Raw genomic sequence first — 19,961 nt, 5'->3', positions numbered from 1 at the left:
ACATTTTTAAAATGGGAGAAAATAGGTGAAGAAAATAAAGAACAAAGAAAGAAAGTTACAAAACTGAAAGCCACCGTTTTATTGTTCACATGTTACTTGCTTTTTGTGATTTTTAATTTTTTTTAAAACAAAATGGTAAAAGTATTTAAATTTATTTAAATAACAAAAAAGCTTAATGGGACAAAAATAGTAATTAAACATTTTTGCTATATGGATCGATTAGAATTTTATAATAACTATATTACATATATAGTACTACTGTCAAACAAATCTGCTTGTGAAATGACTGTTAATTACTTTATTATAATTACTATATTTATTATACTAGTTAATTAATTTATTATAATTATTTATAGAACTTTATTTTAGTCAACATAGTTTTCATGAGTTTTCATCAACATAGTTTTCATACTCGTTTTCATAAGATGTCAAATGAATCTCTTGTGTTCTGGTTCTGAGCCTGTAAAGTTGCCTCTCAAAGCTCACAGCAGGTCGTTTATAAGCGATTGTCAAACGTGTGTCCCTTTAAATGCAAACGAGCTGCTGCTTTCCAGAAGAGGGCGGAGTCACTGAGCTATGTTAAAAAGTTTCAGAAACAACAGAACAAACGGGCGAATTCTCGCGGCCAAAATATCGGAAATTATTATCAGCATATAGATCTATATGTTCAACACTGGACTTGGACAACGATGGAGAGGAATAGTTTACAACTGCTAGGCTGAAACAGGAAGTACGGTTAGTGGATTGATACACCCATGTAGTTGTTGTTGGAGAGCAAGCTGATTCAACCTGTCGACTGGCATATTACTGCTTCCCTCAGATGTGTTTATCTTATTATACAGTGTATAATAATTCATATACAGAATATGAATGGCAGTGAATTAGCTCTAGTCCCTGTATGTAGTCAGAGACAATGAAAAATTTACAGAAAGTTAAAAAGCTCTTTCAGAAAGGAAATTTGGGGAATATTCTCAAAATATGCTAACGTTAGATGTTTTGGATATTTACCCATCCTTCAGAAGCAACATTGAACTCTTGCTGGTAAAGCAGACAGATGTCAAACATATCTTGAACAAATATTTAACTATTTACAGACTTTTTTCAGTCTTAGTGGCTTGAATTTCAGGAGTGTTTAGACACTCTTATCTTAGTTAATACATTCAACAAGGCAACAGACCAAGCTAATGTTTTTTTAATATTTTTTTTCATTATTACATATCTTTACTTCTTTACATTGTAAATATTTTGCAGCTATAGAGAGTAAACAGAATTAAGACTAACATTAGGAATGAACAGTCATTACTTTAAAAAATGTTTTAAGGCATTATGTATGATTTTATTTAATGAATTAGCCATAAACCACTATAATAGTGTTATACACTTTGCTGACTTACCTACATTATCTCAAATATTATGAAGAATGTTCAAATCCAGAGAAAGAAGCAATTTCAGCTAATGATAGAGACTGTGTGTTGTGCTGTCTTGGCAGTTAAAATCGTCCGATTGTGGCATAATAAAAGCTCCGGTGCTTTTATGTCGAGTAAAGCAGGTCGCACACCAGAAGCGCCGCTCAGCGCCGCTACACGGCGCGCACATGACAGTTTAAAGTATCAAACACCAGACGCGCACATTCGAATGATATTTAACATGAAACTAATCAGATGGCGCTCTGTGGCACGGCTGAAAAATGAACTGCGTCCTGAGCTGTGGCTGGGCGCCGTAGTTTACTTGTTGGAAATATGAATATAACTCATTACGCGTAATGTATTCCCCCTCAACACTGCTTATTTTATACTTAGTTGACTACAATTCCTTTTACTATGAAAGTAGAATGATAATTCGCTCTATCTGCCCTTTTACGTATAAAACGATTGCAGTTTCATGGTAAACCATTATAAAATTACCTGACAGTATTTAAAGGGATAATTCACATAAAAATAAATATTATGTCCACCCTCACCCTTTACTTGTTGCAAACCTTTATGAGTTTCTTTCCTCTTTTAAATACAAAATACCACTTTTTGAAAAACTGTAACCACTGACTTATATAATATTTTTTCTTTCTCTATGGAAGTCAATGGTTTCAGGATTTCAGCTTTCATCAAAATACTCTATTTTGTGTTCAACAAAATATTTGAAATCACTTGAGAGTAAGTAAATTGTGAATTTTCATTTTGGGTGAACTATCCCTTTTAAATTTAACCTTGTTTGACACTAGAGATTGTGAAAACTTGTAGTACATCCTGTGTAGCCAGCAGCACACATTTTTGTTTATACCTGCCCACAGATTTTTAGCCCATCAATGAGTCTATGTATTTGTGTAAATGTGTGTAAATACTATTCATTCAGTTTTTAAATTCATTTTAATAATATTATTGTGATAAAATAATAAAAATATTAAAAGGTTCATATGATTTATTCACAACACAGTTCGTAAAATAATATGTTCTGTCTTTTAGTAGATTTATTATATGAGAGACTTGCTTTGTTTACAAAAAAAGCGGATATAATTGGACTTGTGCTGTAAGCATTAAATAAAAATTAAAAATTGTATTATTTGTAGTTAAGATACTCTTAAAATCATTCCGCATAAATTTGCAGATTTTTTACAAAACTTTTAGCAGAAATAACAAAAAATGTCAGAATCTGTCTGGCCCTAACAATATCACAGACATAACAGCTGGAAATGAAAGGAAATAAAGTCAAGATGTCTGGTTGTAATGTGCTGGAAAACCCAACCTTTTTATTTTCTACATTTTTGTGACTACAGAAATGCTGAAACATTTGAACACTGAAAAAAGCATGGTGACATCATTACTTGCATCTTTTTTTTTTCTTTTTCTGTTTTTTTTTTTCTTGCGTAGCAAACACAGAAGATGATATTGCACGGCATAGAGAACAGTAGCTAACAGGAAAGAAGAAAGAAAAAAAACAAACAAACAAATAAACAAACAAAGAAAATTGATAGATAAGAGTTTCAAATGAAAAGCATGACGCATTACAACCTGAGAGTAATACCTACTGCATTCCTCCACTGAAACAGACACAACATACAGAGAGAAAACAGGCTGAGAGTAAAGAAAAATGTAAAAAAACAGAACCAGCTTGATACAAGATGCACTGTTCGAAATGGAAACGAGCACTACATTTTTTGCGAAAAAGAAAATGTCAGCAAGTTTATTTTTCAGTTTATCAAAACCTTCCTTCTTCGTTATAATAATCATCGCTGGAAGTAGTCCCTCTTGGACCTACAAAAAAAAGGATTATTTAAAAAAATGAAAAACATGATTTTTGTTTTCCAGCTGATTGTCTTAGGCGCTCTCAGTATTATACGGCACACAGAGCCAAGCCTTCTATCGAATAGGAACTCCTTTTCCACGACAACCAACTGGGATAGGAATTAATGATTAGAGCAATCCCAACATTCACATACATCGAGCTATCTAAGCTAGACACTACTTTAGAGGGGTGGGTCGGGACGGAGCATAGGGGTTTCGGGAGGAGAAGGGGGTGAGTATTCTGATGCAGAGCTGCTGTGATGCTGTGGGCAAACACTTCTTTGACTGTGTTGTGGGAGGGATTCTGGGCAGAGAGGCTCTTGACTCGTTATACTAAAACAAATCCTAAATGCTGCATCTGGATCATCTCTCTATTATAGGTTACGCAACATATAGCCAACAAACCTAAAGCACGGAATGAAACAACTCTGATTGTACAGCACAGAGAGACTATCCTGCGTTTTCTACAATCCTGCTAAGTTAACGAACATCGGTTTTCATAATGTCATAAAGTGGTACCTTCTTTCCAAAGCAGACACACACACAAGTCCCCAATGAGGGGAACTTTCAAATATGAAGCCTGAACCACTAGCAGCATCAAACAGAAATTTAATTTTTTTTTTTTTGTTGAAGTAATGATACCAGTACTAAATCTGTGAGTTTTTAGGGGTTTACTCACAAAGTAAAAGTTTAAAAAAAAAAATAAATAAATTGAAAAGTGAAATTATAGCAATGTTTTGCCTAAAACTGACTTGTAGAGGTTTCAAAATGAGTCTCACAGACAGTAAAACTTAACCATTTACGTTAAGAGACAAATATTACGTTGAGACAAATATTGACAAAACATTGTAAAAACTTGTAAGTGCTAACAATATAGCGTAAATAGTAATGTTTTTAATAAAATATCATCACGATATTTAATTAAAACATAATTTTAAACATAATTGCTGTATTTTCTGTATTTTTTCAGTTTGTAAGGATTGTACAAACCCAATCTCACTTGTTGTTTTGTGAAACACTAGTTTACATTTTTTGTGGAATTAGTAGTTAACTTGTAATAATTAGTAAGAATTATCATCATAACACTTTTTGCCAACTCATTTTTGGAGGTTCATGCAACTTAGTCTCAAAGGAAAAGGTAAATATAGTGTATAATGTAATGGAAGGTTCGTATTTGTACAATTGTATTTATATAAAAATGTACAATTTTTAGTAAGAAGTAAACATAAAAGATTTACCCCTAAATATAAAAGTAAACATAAGGCTTTTGGGGCATGAGAAAATCATATGCAAATGGACAAATCGGATTGTGCCAAATTTATGCAAATTATTAATTGTTTATCAAATATAATCCATCAGATTGTCTGACGACTACCACTGATACTTCTTTTGACATCGATCGTGTCCAAAGAGTTTAGGAGAAAGGCCAAGTACAGTTTATCCAACACAATCTCACAGCAATTCATAACTTTTTGATTTAGTGGCTAATTCCTAAGAATTCGTACAATCTAATTCATACAATTTAGAACGACTTGCTCATCCTCCAATGACGGTTGGGTTTAGGGGTGGGGTTAGATGCCACACCTCCTTTTTAAAATTGTACAATTTCATACAACTAAACTCGTACGATTTCGTCGCTAAACTGACAAAACGTAAAATACTTACGTTTTCTTGCGAGATTAGGCTGGTTTATCCCTAAAGCAGGCATCTCTAATTTGGTAATTTGGAATTATTTAATCGTTAATTTGGAAAGAGTGTTTGAAACTCATTCCAGAATTCCGATTGGTACTGCTAGTGGATCAGAAGTTACAATCAGCTTCAAGATACAACATTAAACTCACACTCTCACCCTTCCCAACACATGCACACACCAATTCCTGTTTTCTTTTCAAATTTATTAGACTTTGCTCATTGTCAGTACACATGTTCCAACCAAAGTTAACATCAGATGGATCTAGGCGGCTGTGCCACGTCATATAAAAAAACAACCCAGCGACGTGGCCCCCGCCCACGGCAGACCTGCTGCCCCGCCCATGCTCCACCCACTCAAGTGTCTGACACAGCAAAGTGAGCAGGACTTGTAGCCCTCAGTCCCATAAGCCACAGATTGTACTGTTTAGCAGTATATGTCACCCAGTAATTTGAACTAAAGCTTGTCTACATTGTCCCTCTATGACCACTACTGGTTCATACCCGTGGAGACAGCAATTGACCTCACAAACGCCAGTGCTTATGCAAAAATTACGCTACTTCTTTCGTTATCCCCCTCCCCACCCTTCCCTCCCACTTTTTGGTTTGGTTAGAAAATCTTTGGATGTGCAGCAATACCCATAAAACAATGATTAGTAATACAAAGACAAATCATTCTGGACATTTAAATAAAAAAAAAACATAAAACAAAACATCACACTGCTTGTTGTTGCCGCTATGAGGTCAGTCCTCTGCGGGTCTCTGTGGGTGACCGTTCGGATCTCTGGCAGTGTATTCGTACATGGGCCAAAGTGCCATCTAACATACAAACATAGAGGAGTGGAAATTCATCGATATATCTACACTTCAGACATAAGGCTGTAAAATAAAAATGAATGTCCATTTTTTTTGTTACGTTTTTTTTGTTGTTTTTTTTTTTCAAAAAACCTACTATGTACAAATCTATATTTTCTACAAATACATAAATTAAAACAGAGGTTAAGCGATACAAAAAGAAAAAAATGCAATTAAATAAACGGAAATCACAACACAGTATAGAAGAAAGTGAACGAATAGACACAGAATCACAGCAGTTGGTTTTACCCTGTAAAAAAGAATAGTCAAACATCCTTAAAGTATCGGAATAACACAAGGCTTTAATAAAAAATAAGCTTCTTTTTTTCCTTCCTGCAAGTTTCGGTCTGCTATCACAGAAACTTGCCCTTTGGTGACCAAAACTGAGCACTTTAGCCAAAACCATCAAAATAAATACTCATAAAGCTTTTTTCCCGAAGTAACATCAACGATTTACCAAACTAGTTCAGTTCTGTCTTAATCACATAAACTCTCTATACAACAGAACTGTGAAAATTTATTACTATGAGGTATTCAGATATTGGTAAAGATGTGCACGGCCTAATCGGTGGACACACCCACTGGTGATGTGACGAGGGGGAGGCGGGGCAAGCGGCAGATTTGGCAGGGCGGTGAAAAGGAGCTTTGGTATGTCAGCAAAGAGTTGGAGAAAGCAAGAGAAATTCCTTTGGTATGTTTTCATTGCATGGTTGCGCTGGCAAAAGCACCACGGTGAGAGAGAAGAAATATTCCACTTTTTTCTTCATCAGTGGCCCTTCCACAGGCTGAGGTATTCCGAGAGTTAAAAGGTGGGTGTCGAGAGGTCAACGGCGGTTTAACACTTTGGTTCAAGCAAGGCACTCGTCCTGTGAGTTTAACACATGTCTGCCGAGGGCGCTGTTACATGAGCACGGATGAGTGATAGGAGAGCATTAGAGCGAAGGAGAGGAGAGGAAAGGAGTGGAAACACACCATCTATTCATCCACCATATCATTCATTTAGGCCGTGCAAAGAGAACAAATCTTTGGTATTCTTTGGTATCATTACTTTGATAGAAATCACGAATGGAAACGGACTGAGGTAGCATCTTTGGTTCACACTATAAATATCAGCAGGTCTTAACATGTTTTTTTTGGTCATTTGTTTTTCTTTTCTACATGAGGAAGCAGCGCTCTTTTATATATGCTTCGATGTTGTAATAGTCGTAAATACCAAATATATTTTTTTAAAGCTAAAACACACCACAAGAGACAACAAGGCCAGATATCTTGTGAGTTTTGAGTGAGTCTGTTATATGAAGCGAACGCATCACCCTTCTTCGGTCTCCATAATGCTTTCTTCCTAGTTGTGAAATGCATAGAATGCGCTCCCTCTCTCTACAAGGGTATTGGGCCTGAATGGGGGACACTGCGGAGGTGTTGATGGTCGGTGCCATGAAAATGATGCATTAGACAATGAAATAGCCTTCTATCAAGAAATTAAAAAGTATCTAAGTGAGCTTAATGGGATATGATACATGACAGCAGATGGGTGTTGAGTTTTTGAAAGCATGCTGACAGCCACACTCATTACACTGACATTCTAGGGTTAAGAAGTGATGTATGAAAGTCTGTATAACACAAAACAACCTAACTTTCAAACTAATTAACAGGATCCAGACAAAGCTAACTATACTAAATGACAAAACACTGTGCTGAGTAGTTTTTTAAATAATATCTCCCGTGTAGCTGTGCTTTATGGATGGATGTGGATATGAAACAATGACAGGTGCTGGTTGGTGTAACATTATCTTTGGTTTTCAGCAACTGGCATTTAAAAATACAGGTAAAAAAGGCAGGTTAAAGCTAGCAAAAATCTCCCTGAAATAATCACAAGACTGAAGGACGAGATAAGCTGTGTCCCGACATGTGTCTGACTGATTGAGTTAGTTTTGGGACAAAGACGAGATCTAATTATATGTCGAATGGCTATAGAACCCACAGTCCATTGTCACCTGATTTGAACTGTAACTGGGTGTCTTGATAAAGAGTAATCAACATAGTTTGGTCTGATAAAGCAAAGCAAATAAATAAATAAATAAATAGATAAATAAATAAAATACAAGTGTTTCTTTGGTTCTACCATCTGTTATTGATTGATCGAGAAGTCGTGGAGATGGCAAGTTCACATGTATTTTTGGGTTCCTATGTGACTTTTCCAGCAATTAGGAAGAAAGCACTATCCTGAGGGTGACATTCAGGAAAACTGTCAAGATTCTACACCATCTGATTGTATTTGGCATCCCTGGCTAGATTTGGGATACCTAAAAACACAGAGGTGAGTATGTGACGTCGCAAAATCGGACATCAGAGTGAATAACAATCACTCCATTTTTGAAAAATAATCACCAATCATTGATGAGAAAAAGTTCTTAAAATCACATGAACATTAACGAAAAAGAAATGTTTTTGACGCAGGTTATGGGGAAGAGTGGGGAACGACCAGTGATTGGAGTGTAAGTTCTTTTCTTCTTCTTCTTTTTTTTTTGTTTTTTTGCAGAATGTCAGACATAGGCTAAACAAACAAAGTCCTAAATGCAGGTCAAAGCAGTCTTTGGTGTTTTTCTTTGGATATTATAAATATCGGTACTGTACAAGTTTTAAGGGCAAACGCTGTCTAAAATTGTCTTTTGTTAAGTTTTCTTTGTTTAAAGCTTTTCCACCGAAGTTTTTTTTTCTTTTTTTCCCCACAATGCAGCCGTTACTCCATCATGCTTTGGTACAAGTGCTGGAGGAGGAGGAGTTGGCCGAGTTGGAGCTGCCGTCGTCCAGCCACTTATCGAGGCTCCGTCGACGCGCGTTCATGAAAAAGTTGCTGACGGTGGCGAGCTCCAGGCCCAGCTGCTGAGAGATGGTGATTTGTAACTCTTTGGACGGACGCTTGTTCTCTTTGAATATTGCATGTAAAGTCCGACGCTGGACATCGGTGAAGACCAACCGGGGCTTCTTGGAGATGTTTCCCCGCTCGCCTTTACCGTGCTCCTGCTCCTTTCGTTTGCACGCTGAAAAAACAAAATGTCGATATGCAAAAGTCAGACATTTGTGGATATCGTATAAATAGAATGATTTATTCGTTTAGACATACTGTAAATTTCTAAAATGTTTTTTTTTTTAATCTGACATGAAATAGACAAAAAACACAAATGCTTTTTGGAGGGTGAATCAATCAATTATTGCATACCAATTAAGAAATATGAATTATAAAAAAACTTATTTAAAGCGAATTTTAAACGAAGGCCATTGATGTTTTAAAAAAGTCCCAAGGTTGCTGTTTTTAAGAAAACCACAAGAGGGCGCTAATAGATGGTGGGAAACTGCTTGAGCAGGTATTTACTTCACACGCACGCACGCACATTGGATTCATCAAATGCAGTCTACTTAAACAAATAATCCGACTCAAGCTATGAATATGCAAAAATAAATGAATAAAAAAATCCTAGTTTTTATCATTCTGTAACACATTGCTTATTTAAAGTAGCACAGTCAAGAAATACATTAGCCTATTTGAAAAGCTATCTTTTAAAAGATAAAATTCTTCTAATGTGTTAAAAATGAACTAATACTTACACAAGATGCGTAAAACACACGATATCAAAATATTATTTTTTTATTAATTAGGCTATAGTATATTGTGTTTTATTTTATTTAGCCTGTTTGTTAATTTATTTGTAAATCAAATAGCTATAACGCAACAAAAGAAGAACGAAACTATGCACATGGAAAACAGTTTGAAACTTTCAGGTAAATATTAACAAAAAGCAAATGAGTTTGCTATCATGTGTCATAAATCAAATCTGTCCATACACAACAAGGCCACTGTGACGAGACCAGCAGATTCCCAGGAAAGTAACTGTGAAGCTCTTTATCCTTCAGCACATTTGATCATCACATATATGTACTGTTTGTCTGCAAATCATTAGACAGGCGCCAGATAAGCGCGCACACGAGGGCGAGGGCGCGCCAATGGTCACTCATTTCACTGTGGCTCCAGCAACAAAACAGCATAATCTTATGCTGTAGCCACATCGTTTTCAAAAATGATTTGGGCTACCAAACAAGTATAGCATATAATTATGTATTACTTATAATATTGCAGTAATAGACCTAATAACAGAGAAGCTAAAATAATAACCTATATGGTGCTTTGTTACATTTTTTTAAAATATAGCCTACATAAACCATGTAATTATTGATAATTTAACTAAACTAAATATAATTATTGATCACATGGTTGAATGATAGTTGTAAAGTTTTAGCGAAGCCGCAAAAATCTGGTTTCGGACTTGCATATTTTAAGTTTGCAAAATAATTTTAATATTTAAATTTAAACCATTTATAATATATTATAGAGAAAAATATTTAATATTCATTACCTTAATATTCGCTGTTTGTCCCCAGTTTTTGGGCTACTACAACATTGAATATGTCATTGAGAAATTCGCATTTTTTTTTAAATATCAAAACTATACGCAAATATAAATAGCCTAAATATACAATAAGAACACTGGAAGGCTATTTTTTCTCTAGATACAATTAGACCAATGATCCTAATACTTTTTACGCAAAACAAAATTAAAATTTAGGGTAATCAATAATAAGCTAAAACATACAAAAAGCTGAATCAAAACGCAGTTGAATATAGAAGCATTAACCACAAATTTACTGCACAAAATCACGAGTGTGTAAAAGGTGTAAAAGAGCAGTGATCTGAAAGACTGCTGAGTGGGTCTACTGTCTTACGTTACTAAGGAAAAGGAGAAGGGAACTGAATTTGAATAATCAATATACCAATTCTATATTTACCTCTCAGTAGTCCGATCACATACCCTCAACCATGTGTACTCAATCAATAATATACATCACTGTGTCTGGAACCTTAACTAATTTAAATATCATTTAACTGAATAAGAAATAATTTCACTAAACCGAAATATAAAGGCTACTACGCTGAGGAGCAACGAAAAGTTTAATAGTTTGTTATTACATTTGTTATTAATTTTATGTATTATTATTATTATTATTATTATTATTATTATTATTATTGTTAATTTTAATAACGAATAATAAATATAATAATGAAAATTCGAAAAGATTTAAGTTGTTTCGGAATGTTTCACTTTAGTAACAACAAAAGTAAAACGAAAAAGCGCATAGTTAGGACACTTTAGAAAAAATTATTTTCCTCTAAGATTGCTTTTTACAAACGTTTGTAAATAAAAAAGAATGGTGTAAAGACATATCTTGACCATTACAACGAGAGCTGCAAAACATTGGAGCAAAAGCTAAGGCCGAATAGGGATCCAAACCCAAACAAACATGAGCTTAACATTTATGCACATATAATAGCATAAAACTATGACATTGTTAGTAAAAAAAAACGTCCATATCTAAAGAAATAAGAGTGCTAAGTACGACAACCACAAAGAGAGAGCCTAAATGTACAACCTTCATAAACCTCTCCTCATAATTCATTCAAACTATTCTTATTATTTTTTTCGGCCAAGAAAGTATTTTCATTTGTCAAGTTTAGCCTTATTTCAGGTGCTTAAATGAATTATATTTGCTATTACAACTGATATAGCTGTGCATAAAAGAGACATTCATATTTAAGATGCTCTTTTTTTTTCCACTGCTGGATTTGAACGGATCAGTGGCCCCTAAAGCCGCCCGCCAATTGATTCTAATTCTCGTGAGGCAAATTAATGGAGCCCCAATCAGTTAATTAAGAAAACCTACATAGAGACCACGTCACTATAGCTGGACAATAGATGAAGAGATCCAGCTAGGACAAGACAGAAGAAAGACTTGTCCTTTTCTTGCAAACCCAAACACACACTGCGACACGTATTCAAAGACGGGCTCAGCAGTGCGCGTAACGTATTTTCGCACACCGTTTTTAAAACAAAAATATACTCAAGAGACTTGCAACTGTGTTTGACCTCAAGCATTACTGTTATAAATAAAAATTTATATGGAGGTCATAAACGTGTTGCAAAAACAGGTGGACACTGGGACGCTGCATCCATTTTCACGTGGAGACAATGGGACTGTAGTCACCGAGCCTTGCAGACGCACATTTCTCATCAAACTATTTTCTGTTGGCTCTTCCATGTTACTCGGCCAAACAGGCCTAAACAAACAAGCAAAGCAAAACAAACTCATTACACGGGATCACTTTACCTAGGTGGTCAATATTTAACATCGAGAAGCACAAGCTCAATTTTGAATGCATCAATATAAATCAAAAGTGACACATGATGCACGAAATAAAACCGCATAACCTGACAAAAGCTTAATATCCAACCTCCAAAAAGCGCTGCAAACAAAACATGAACGCTGAATGGAAACTAATATGAAGTGTTGTGATGAAATGAGGGTGATACACTGAAGATAAGAGAAGAAGTGTGTATTACCTATTGTTCTCTCACCTGCGAGCCTGAGCGCGGACATTCTCTGAAACTCAGGCTCCTGCAACCATTTCCACATCCTACGGAAGGTTTCCCGACCAGACTTGAGCTTGCTCCAGGGCTTAGGGTTCCGGAGCAGGTCCGAAAGCGTCCCTTGCGAGCGACACAGCACCCTCTGGGCGAAGATGGCCTGTGGAATGCTGTATCTTTTGAGTTCAGTGGTGATCCTTTGGGCCACTTCTTTGGTATTGACCTCTTCCATCTGACCCGAACTGCTACCGTTGTTGAGCTGCGATCCGGGAACGGAGGAGTGGTTCTGCTCCCGAGTGGAGCCCAGCACCTGTCCGTGGCCCTGGGCGTTGAGATGGGCGTGCGGGTGATGGTGGATGCCGTTGATCGGCACCATGCTCGCCGAAGACGCGCTCATGTGCTGCTCCCCGTGTCGAGCCAACATCGCGGGGTGATGTGCCTCGAATCCGTTGGGTGTAAGCATCTTCTCGGCGGGCATGGTGGCCCCGGGGTGCGCGTACGGCGGCAGCCCCTGCTGCGAGTTGTGAATGCCGCTCAGTCCGGATCCAGACAAGGGCGAAAGGCTCTGTCCCATACTGGCAACATCCTTGTGGTAGGGAGAGTAGAGGTTGTTCATCGGAGCCAGACCCCTATCGTCCCTCATCAAGGTGAAGCTCCCGCTGACGTTCCCCGGGATCCTTTGGTGCGGGTGGTGATGGTGGTGGTGGTGATGATGATGGTGGTGCGGAAATTTGTCGGAGACGGTGGAGATGGGCGGTAAAGGCTGCAGCGGAGTGAGGGTGGTATAGGTGCTGCTCATGCTCATCCCGGGGGGAGCCTCGCATGCCATGCTCATGGCCGGGTGCAGGTGCGTGGCGAGCCCGGGATGCTCCGGGGGCCGGTGGTGATGATAGTCGCCGCTGTCCAGGATTGAAGCCATGCCCATGGAGCGCGCATGGGCTGACAGACTGCTCCGATGACTCCTGTGATGAGCGCTGTCTCCGGTCATGAGATCCGCCGCGCTGTGGACCGGTTCATGGCTCACTCCGTGCAGATCGCCAATGTTCTCCATCGACAGCTGGGCGTTCATTATACGTGCAAGCTTGTGGACAAATCATCTATCTGATATAGCGGAGCAGTGTCCACAGAAGTGCTCTCATTGGAAAAGTTCTGTTCTTATATGGAGTAATTTTTCTTTGCTTTCTTTTCTATTTTTTCCCTTTTTTCTATGTTTTATAAAGTTTTAATATTTTTTCTAAATGTTAAGGCCCCCGTCCCTTCAGCAGTGCATGGTGTCGGTGTGCTCGCGTCCCTCGCCATCTCTTGCCATGTCTGCTGTTGTTTCGCGCACTGATCCGTGCTGCGGCTGCTGCTCTGCTTTCCCGCGCATGCGCGCTGATCCCAACTCCTTTTACGTCACTTATTAAGGAAGTTGCACCCCATTGCTATTAAATAAAAATGCCTCCTTTTGGATGTATAGCATGAACAACCTTACACAAGCTGTTATGCTTAGAAAATAATAAAAGATGTGAAATGGATTGGAATGAAGTGTTAAGCTGCATATGTTTTGATTAAACATCAGATGAAGCATCGTGCGTCTGAATAATGCATGTATAAAGGTAATTAGTTTGGAAGAACCTCCTTAATTCAATGGAAAAAGAAAACACACTTCCGGGTTCACCTGGGGGCCTTCACTTGCATGAATATGCATATCAAATCCCTTAATCTTCAAATTTCTTTGAATTGTTTACATGTATTTACAGATATACTAGGCTTAGCTACAAAATTAAATATACATCATTATCATCATCACATCCAATCTAAATAAGGAAGGACGAACTGCACAGGGTATTTAAACATTTTCTTTATTTTCAGAAAATCATACAAATACACATTATTCAATGTAATTCATCTCGTCTCATGCAGAGTTGGAGTGTTTTTGAGTTCAAGGACAGACTTATTGGTAATAGGCGGAGAAAGGCTGGACAGATGTTTCTATTGTTGTGCTATTAAGAGTAACGAACCAAGCCATCAGGAGTGTGTCCCGCTTCCGTGGCCTGGCAGTATAATGACACAGCACATTACGTTTCATGGGTGAACTTCATTTTGCACATAAATTAATAGGCAAAACCCGATTATCCTGCAAATCAGTGCGATAAACATGCATTCGTTTTTCTTGGATATACAGGTTTCCATGAATACAATTGAACTCCATTGAGAAACAAAAGTGCCACAGTGCGACTTTATAAAATGCGGGTAACCAATAGATAAATGTACATACAATTACTGTAGCTTGTATAGGCTAAAATAGGTGGGAGATTAAAATGTAATAATTAATAAATTGACATTATTTATACGCAAAAGTTTTTAAAGTGAACAAAAATGAGCTAGGCAGTTATTAGCCCCCCTGAACACCCCCACGCCCATATTACAGAGATATCACTTTGCACGACTTCACATTGTTTATAGTTAAAATCGACTCCAAAAAGTCAGTTTCATGACCAGTCAGGCGAGAGAACGGGATAACCGGACAGTTAGGAGCCTCGGCGAAAGCGTCCAAGCCCGGGTGGGGTGACAGCTTGCAGTGGTCAGTCCTGGGGCCCCCAGCCCTGGGCCCCCCGCTCGTGCGCATATAGGGGACATGTCAAAGGTGACGCTTCAAGACTCCTGAAGCTAACAGCTGCGGGGGAGGGAGAGAGATTAACTTTTTCAGACTTTTCCTTGTTTCTTAGGGACCTGCTTAGTGACAAAACACACATGCATCTGTCAGGGTCAAGAACAATGCCATTCGGATTAACGAGTTAAGAAGAACAGAAAAAAATGATCAAGTTAAATTGCAACAAATTAGAAGTCAACACGGATCATTTGTGGATTTGAGGACTGGAGATGTGACATCAAGTGGTTAATGTAACAAGAGATGAATAATACGTATCGCATAATTCTAAATAATTATATCAATAATAATAGGCTAATGTACTAATAAAATGTTGATTTTATGATTACTATCGTAATAAATGTTGACAACTACGCAAAACATAAAGTTTTCAGAAGTGAAATGAAACTAAGTTGAAAATATAAAAACAAATAAACTAATGCAAAAATAAATCTGAATCTAAAATATATAATTACACATTAAGAATTTCAGAGAAATAATCTGTCAGGCTCACGACATCCTTTATTTTCACATAAACAAAAATGGCAAGCCATACAGTGGTCACAGACTTTGCATTATCACCATCGACCATTAATTTGATGAAAAAGATCGTATTCAAGCACGAAATTTAGCAGCCAGCCACATCTGCGCACATTCTCATAGTGGTCGATATTTTTCATTCGCACTCGTGTCTCCGTGACGTGCGCAGCGGTGTGTGTGTATGTGTGGGGGTGATGGAGGGATCTTCTGTTAAGGCCTATACCTAAAGCGTCTCTTTTTGCCTCTGAAAACCGAATTAGTAAATATTCCAACTGTATACAGAAGTGTTGGAAATATTTGTTGAAAATATTACAAACCCCGCATTGGGCGTCCTAAATAAATTTTTGCGACTGGTGAAACTAATAATATTTAATAAATGTACAAATTCTAAACTGAGCCAATGCATATTAGTGAGAAAAATCAATAAGTGAATTTCAACAAATCTTCAAAGATTTCATACGTTTTATTTACACATCAATTTACTCTACATCATAAAAAAGAGACAGTGAAAAGGCAGCGGCGATGAAGCAAATATTGATCACAAAATATTCCGTTTAACATTTCTTAATTGGGTTTGTGCACTCACTCACAAAGAATATTCATTTTTAAGACGTTTGCTCCTGATCTTTCCCCTTGAATCGTTAATTGGGCGCCTGCGTTTTTTTCCTTATGTAGAGAACAGTTTTAGAGCCCCTTTACTTTAATGCAAACCTGAGCACTAATGCATATGAAACAGAGGCACAGATCAATAAAGAGTCAAATATTAACACGACAGGGTGATGGTAATTTAAAAACAAACACAATTACAGTGTTTTGCGATGACATTTCACTAATAAACCAGCAATTATAATGTTTACCCAAATACGGTTCGTTAAAAACAAATATTCTGGGATGAGTTGTATTGTTTTTTTTATAAATATATAATTATTATAAATGGCGAAGAATGTAAATGTAAAACTATTGTTTTTTTAAAATGAACAAAGAGTAATTTAAGGTAATATTCAATAATGAATACATACATTCAGCAAGCAACCCTTGATTAAATGCAACTGTTTAAAATCATTGAATAATTTTATTACGCAGTGTTTATTATTATTATTATTATTATTATTATTATTATTATTATTATTATTATATTGTTATTATTATTATTATTTAAATTGCAGCGTCCTTAAAATAAGTTTATAATTTAGCATACAGTAGTCAGTATGTTACTATACAGATACAATAACATTGTTTTGTCCTATTATAGATGTGTTTAGTGTAAAAGACACCTCACTACATTAAAAACTACAATTAAAAGAAATCGAATGCGTAGTTCAGGATTTCAGAGGCGAACTTCAGAAAAAAAGCTTTTCTAAGAAATATAGATATTGTTATCTGTTAGACTCTCCGATCTCTAGGCGTTTTGGGCAGGGGATGATTGAAATATGCAACAATCGATTCTGGATTACATTAGCGGATCAGTTTCGTTCAATTGAAAGTAGAGTGAAAAGATACAATTACAGCAACACTTATAATGGAATAAGTAGCTGAAAGTGTTAATTGATTGTTTAAAGAGGATCAGTTGGAGATTATTCGAAAGTCCGTACACCAACGCAAATAACCAATTCACCATACCGATTTTAATTCAAAATGGTTTATTATTATTCCTACACGTGACAAATCAATAAATCGATTTTAAATGTTTATCCTATTTACTAAGGTGTCCTCCAGTAGGCTATACAAAAGAAAGTGGTCGCCTATAACCAATTTTACAATGAACGCGATATGTAGCCTAATAGTAGGCTAATAATAATAATAATAATAATAATAATAATAATAATAATGACAACAATAATAATAATATTAATAATAATAACATTATTATTATTATTATTATTATTATTATTATTATTATTATTATTATTATTATTATTATTATTATTATTTAGCCTACTCTAAATATAAAAAGAAAACAAAATCTGTTTGCTTTTAACAAGCCAAACAATCCGATAAAATTGAACGTCATTACAATTCTCGGTGCAACATTACTTATACAACATTATACTTATACTACACTTATATTAACAATATACAACATTAGCTTGGGTATATTAAATGAATGTAAAGATGATTAATATATGTAATCATGTTCAAAGTCGTAAAATATGAATTAAAAACACCAAACAGCAAGTGTTTAAAATTAATGAATAATTGCTTAATAACATTAAAGAGCAGTTATCGTTCATGATTATATAATAAGTAAATTTTATTCAACTTCCCAGTTGAGGCAACAAGTATCAGTTATTTTGGCGTATACATACACACACACACACACACACACACACACACACATTTATATATATATATATATATATATATATATATATATATATATATATATATATATATATATATATGTGTGTGTGTGTGTGTGTGTGTGTGTGTGTGTGTGTGTGTGTGTGTGTGTGTGTGAAACAAACAAAATTAAATTCTAAATATGCAAATCTTGTATCTATATAAGATACTTTATATACTTTAATGCGGCAAAGCGCTGAAAAAAGCTATTAATCTGTAAAAAAAAATAAAAATAATAATGTTTTTTAATTTAAATATTTACAAGATACTTATTTTTGCGTTCTCGCTTCGTTTTTTCCTTTTTCTTCTTTTTCTTTTTCCTTTTGCTTGTTTTACCAGCGGTTTACAGTGATTAAATCACTGTCTGAAACTTACAGTAAGATCACATGTATCATGATTACAGTGCAAAATGGGCGGGCAAAGACAGTCCTTAATCCAATCAGATATATAAAAAAGGGCTTTCTTTTATAATTAATTATCATAATTAATGACGAGAACAGGTGACCTCCAGACATTTATCAGACATTTTGAGTGAATCATCGTGATGTTTTGATCTAATTATGATGATGTTGTAAAACCCAAACCCCTTAAAGTACCTTATATTAAATAAAGCACAGATATATGCATGTGCCACATACAAACACCATTCCAAAGTAACACAGTGCAGGGTTAAATAACTGATTATATGGTACTTATTCTAAATCGAGTTTATGGGAATGACATGACGTATGATTTACAGCACTAGAGTAATTTGACAGTGCATAAAAGTGACCCCGACTTTAACCTTGTTTTCAAGTTCAGTAAACTCCACAGGACGTCAAATGTCACTGCATCCAGTAAAACAACATATACACTCATCATGTAGCGATACTTTCGTTTCTGTCTCTCTCTCACTCTCCACACACACCCACACACACGCTTACACACACACCTTCCCATACGCACGACGCGCTCTTTATATTTTTGTTGTCGCTATCGCCAAGATATTATCATTGCTAAACCATGCATATATACATGTACCTGTAAGTTTAGTGTGTTATCCACAGTTTGTCATGGACGGCAATCGTTTGTTTTAGTGCATAATATGTTCTGCGCGCTCCGCGGGCACGGCGCTTGCTGAATCCATCCAACGCGTCCTGTCCAGCGGGATAATCGCTTTTCCACCATTTCCATGATCGAATCACAGCATCCACGGGCAAAAACTCCGTTTCGGTCGGCGTTGTTTGCTTGTCTCTCGCCTCTAGATTCTGTTATCCGTGCATTTAAAGATTCGCGTGCATTTGAATAGCCGCGCGAGCAGTTATGGATCCGGCGCGGGCTGAAAGGGAATCAGTATGCAAATTATTTCAGTAACAATCGAAATGTTCGATCTGTGATCTGCGCACTCGCCTCTCTCTCGCTCTCTCTCTCTTTCACATTCATAGCCCCCTTAAAGCACATTTCAGTAAACATAACATTGCGATTTTTCTTAATAAAGATTTAAAATATTATGTGCATAAAATAAACAAAATGTCAGTCATATTAATGTTCATAATTTCAAGAAAATAAAAAAACGATTGTTAAAAGTAGACTATTGAATTTGCTTTGGGAACACACACACTATATTTGAAAGCATTACTATTTTTATATAACGTGTTTTATAACAAATACACAAAACGTATATGCAAATAGATTATTGTTAAACAGTGCACGTACACAAGCAAGAGCAGCAAAATTGTGCAGCTTAACCTCACTTGCAATTATACAGTACTATTAACCTATCATAATCCAGTTCTCGGTATTTTCTCATAAAATATGTACGTTTGTACACATATAAATAAACTAACCAAATAAAAATAAACAACATCTAGGCTAATATTATCCATATAAACCCATTTAAATAAAATAAAAGATTTTGCTTTTTAAATTTAACAATTAATTTAGAAGCCTTTTTAGAAGCACAAAAATCATTATTGTTATTAATTTTAAATGTGCTTAACAGTAAAATTATGATTGTTATTGATAAATTTAATGTATTACAATAAATGTCTTATTATACATACATTTAAAAATATCTGAAAATCTAAAAAAAATCTAATATCTCTCAAGCTAAACGTACTGAAAACATGCAGTGATCTGAGTCTGGCCTGTCCATGATTCATAAAATGTGTA

At 35.9% G+C, this 19,961-nt stretch overlaps 1 protein-coding gene and 2 long non-coding RNA genes across 4 annotated transcripts; 1 reads left to right on the top strand and 2 right to left on the bottom strand.

The window, feature by feature from the left end:
• Nucleotides 1–5,152: 5,152 nt before the first annotated feature.
• Nucleotides 5,153–13,611, bottom strand: onecut1 (one cut homeobox 1). Of its 2 annotated transcripts, none has more exons than XM_005173638.6 (2): nt 12,290–13,611; nt 5,153–8,863 (listed from the first exon to the last, which is right to left on the bottom strand). In XM_005173638.6, exons 1-2 carry the CDS (start codon nt 13,365–13,367, stop codon nt 8,571–8,573), a joined length of 1,371 nt encoding a protein of 456 aa, XP_005173695.2. In that variant the 5' UTR covers nt 13,368–13,611; the 3' UTR covers nt 5,153–8,570.
• Nucleotides 5,734–10,433, top strand: LOC141378761 (uncharacterized). The gene is made up of 3 exons (XR_012394090.1): nt 5,734–8,139; nt 8,280–8,317; nt 8,560–10,433. It is a non-coding gene; the product is annotated as an uncharacterized lncRNA (long non-coding RNA).
• Nucleotides 13,612–14,120: 509 nt separating the features above from the next.
• LOC141378760 (uncharacterized) lies at nt 14,121–19,146 on the bottom strand. Its single transcript, XR_012394089.1, has 2 exons — nt 18,831–19,146; nt 14,121–14,957 (listed from the first exon to the last, which is right to left on the bottom strand). It is a non-coding gene; the product is annotated as an uncharacterized lncRNA (long non-coding RNA).
• Nucleotides 19,147–19,961: the final 815 nt, after the last annotated feature.

This window comes from Danio rerio, chromosome 18 (genome assembly GCF_049306965.1).
Source record: "Danio rerio strain Tuebingen ecotype United States chromosome 18, GRCz12tu, whole genome shotgun sequence".
NCBI classification, from domain to species: Eukaryota; Metazoa; Chordata; class Actinopteri; order Cypriniformes; family Danionidae; genus Danio; species Danio rerio.
The sequence above is the reverse complement of the archived record's forward strand: the minus strand, read 5'-3'. Positions and strand labels throughout refer to the sequence as shown.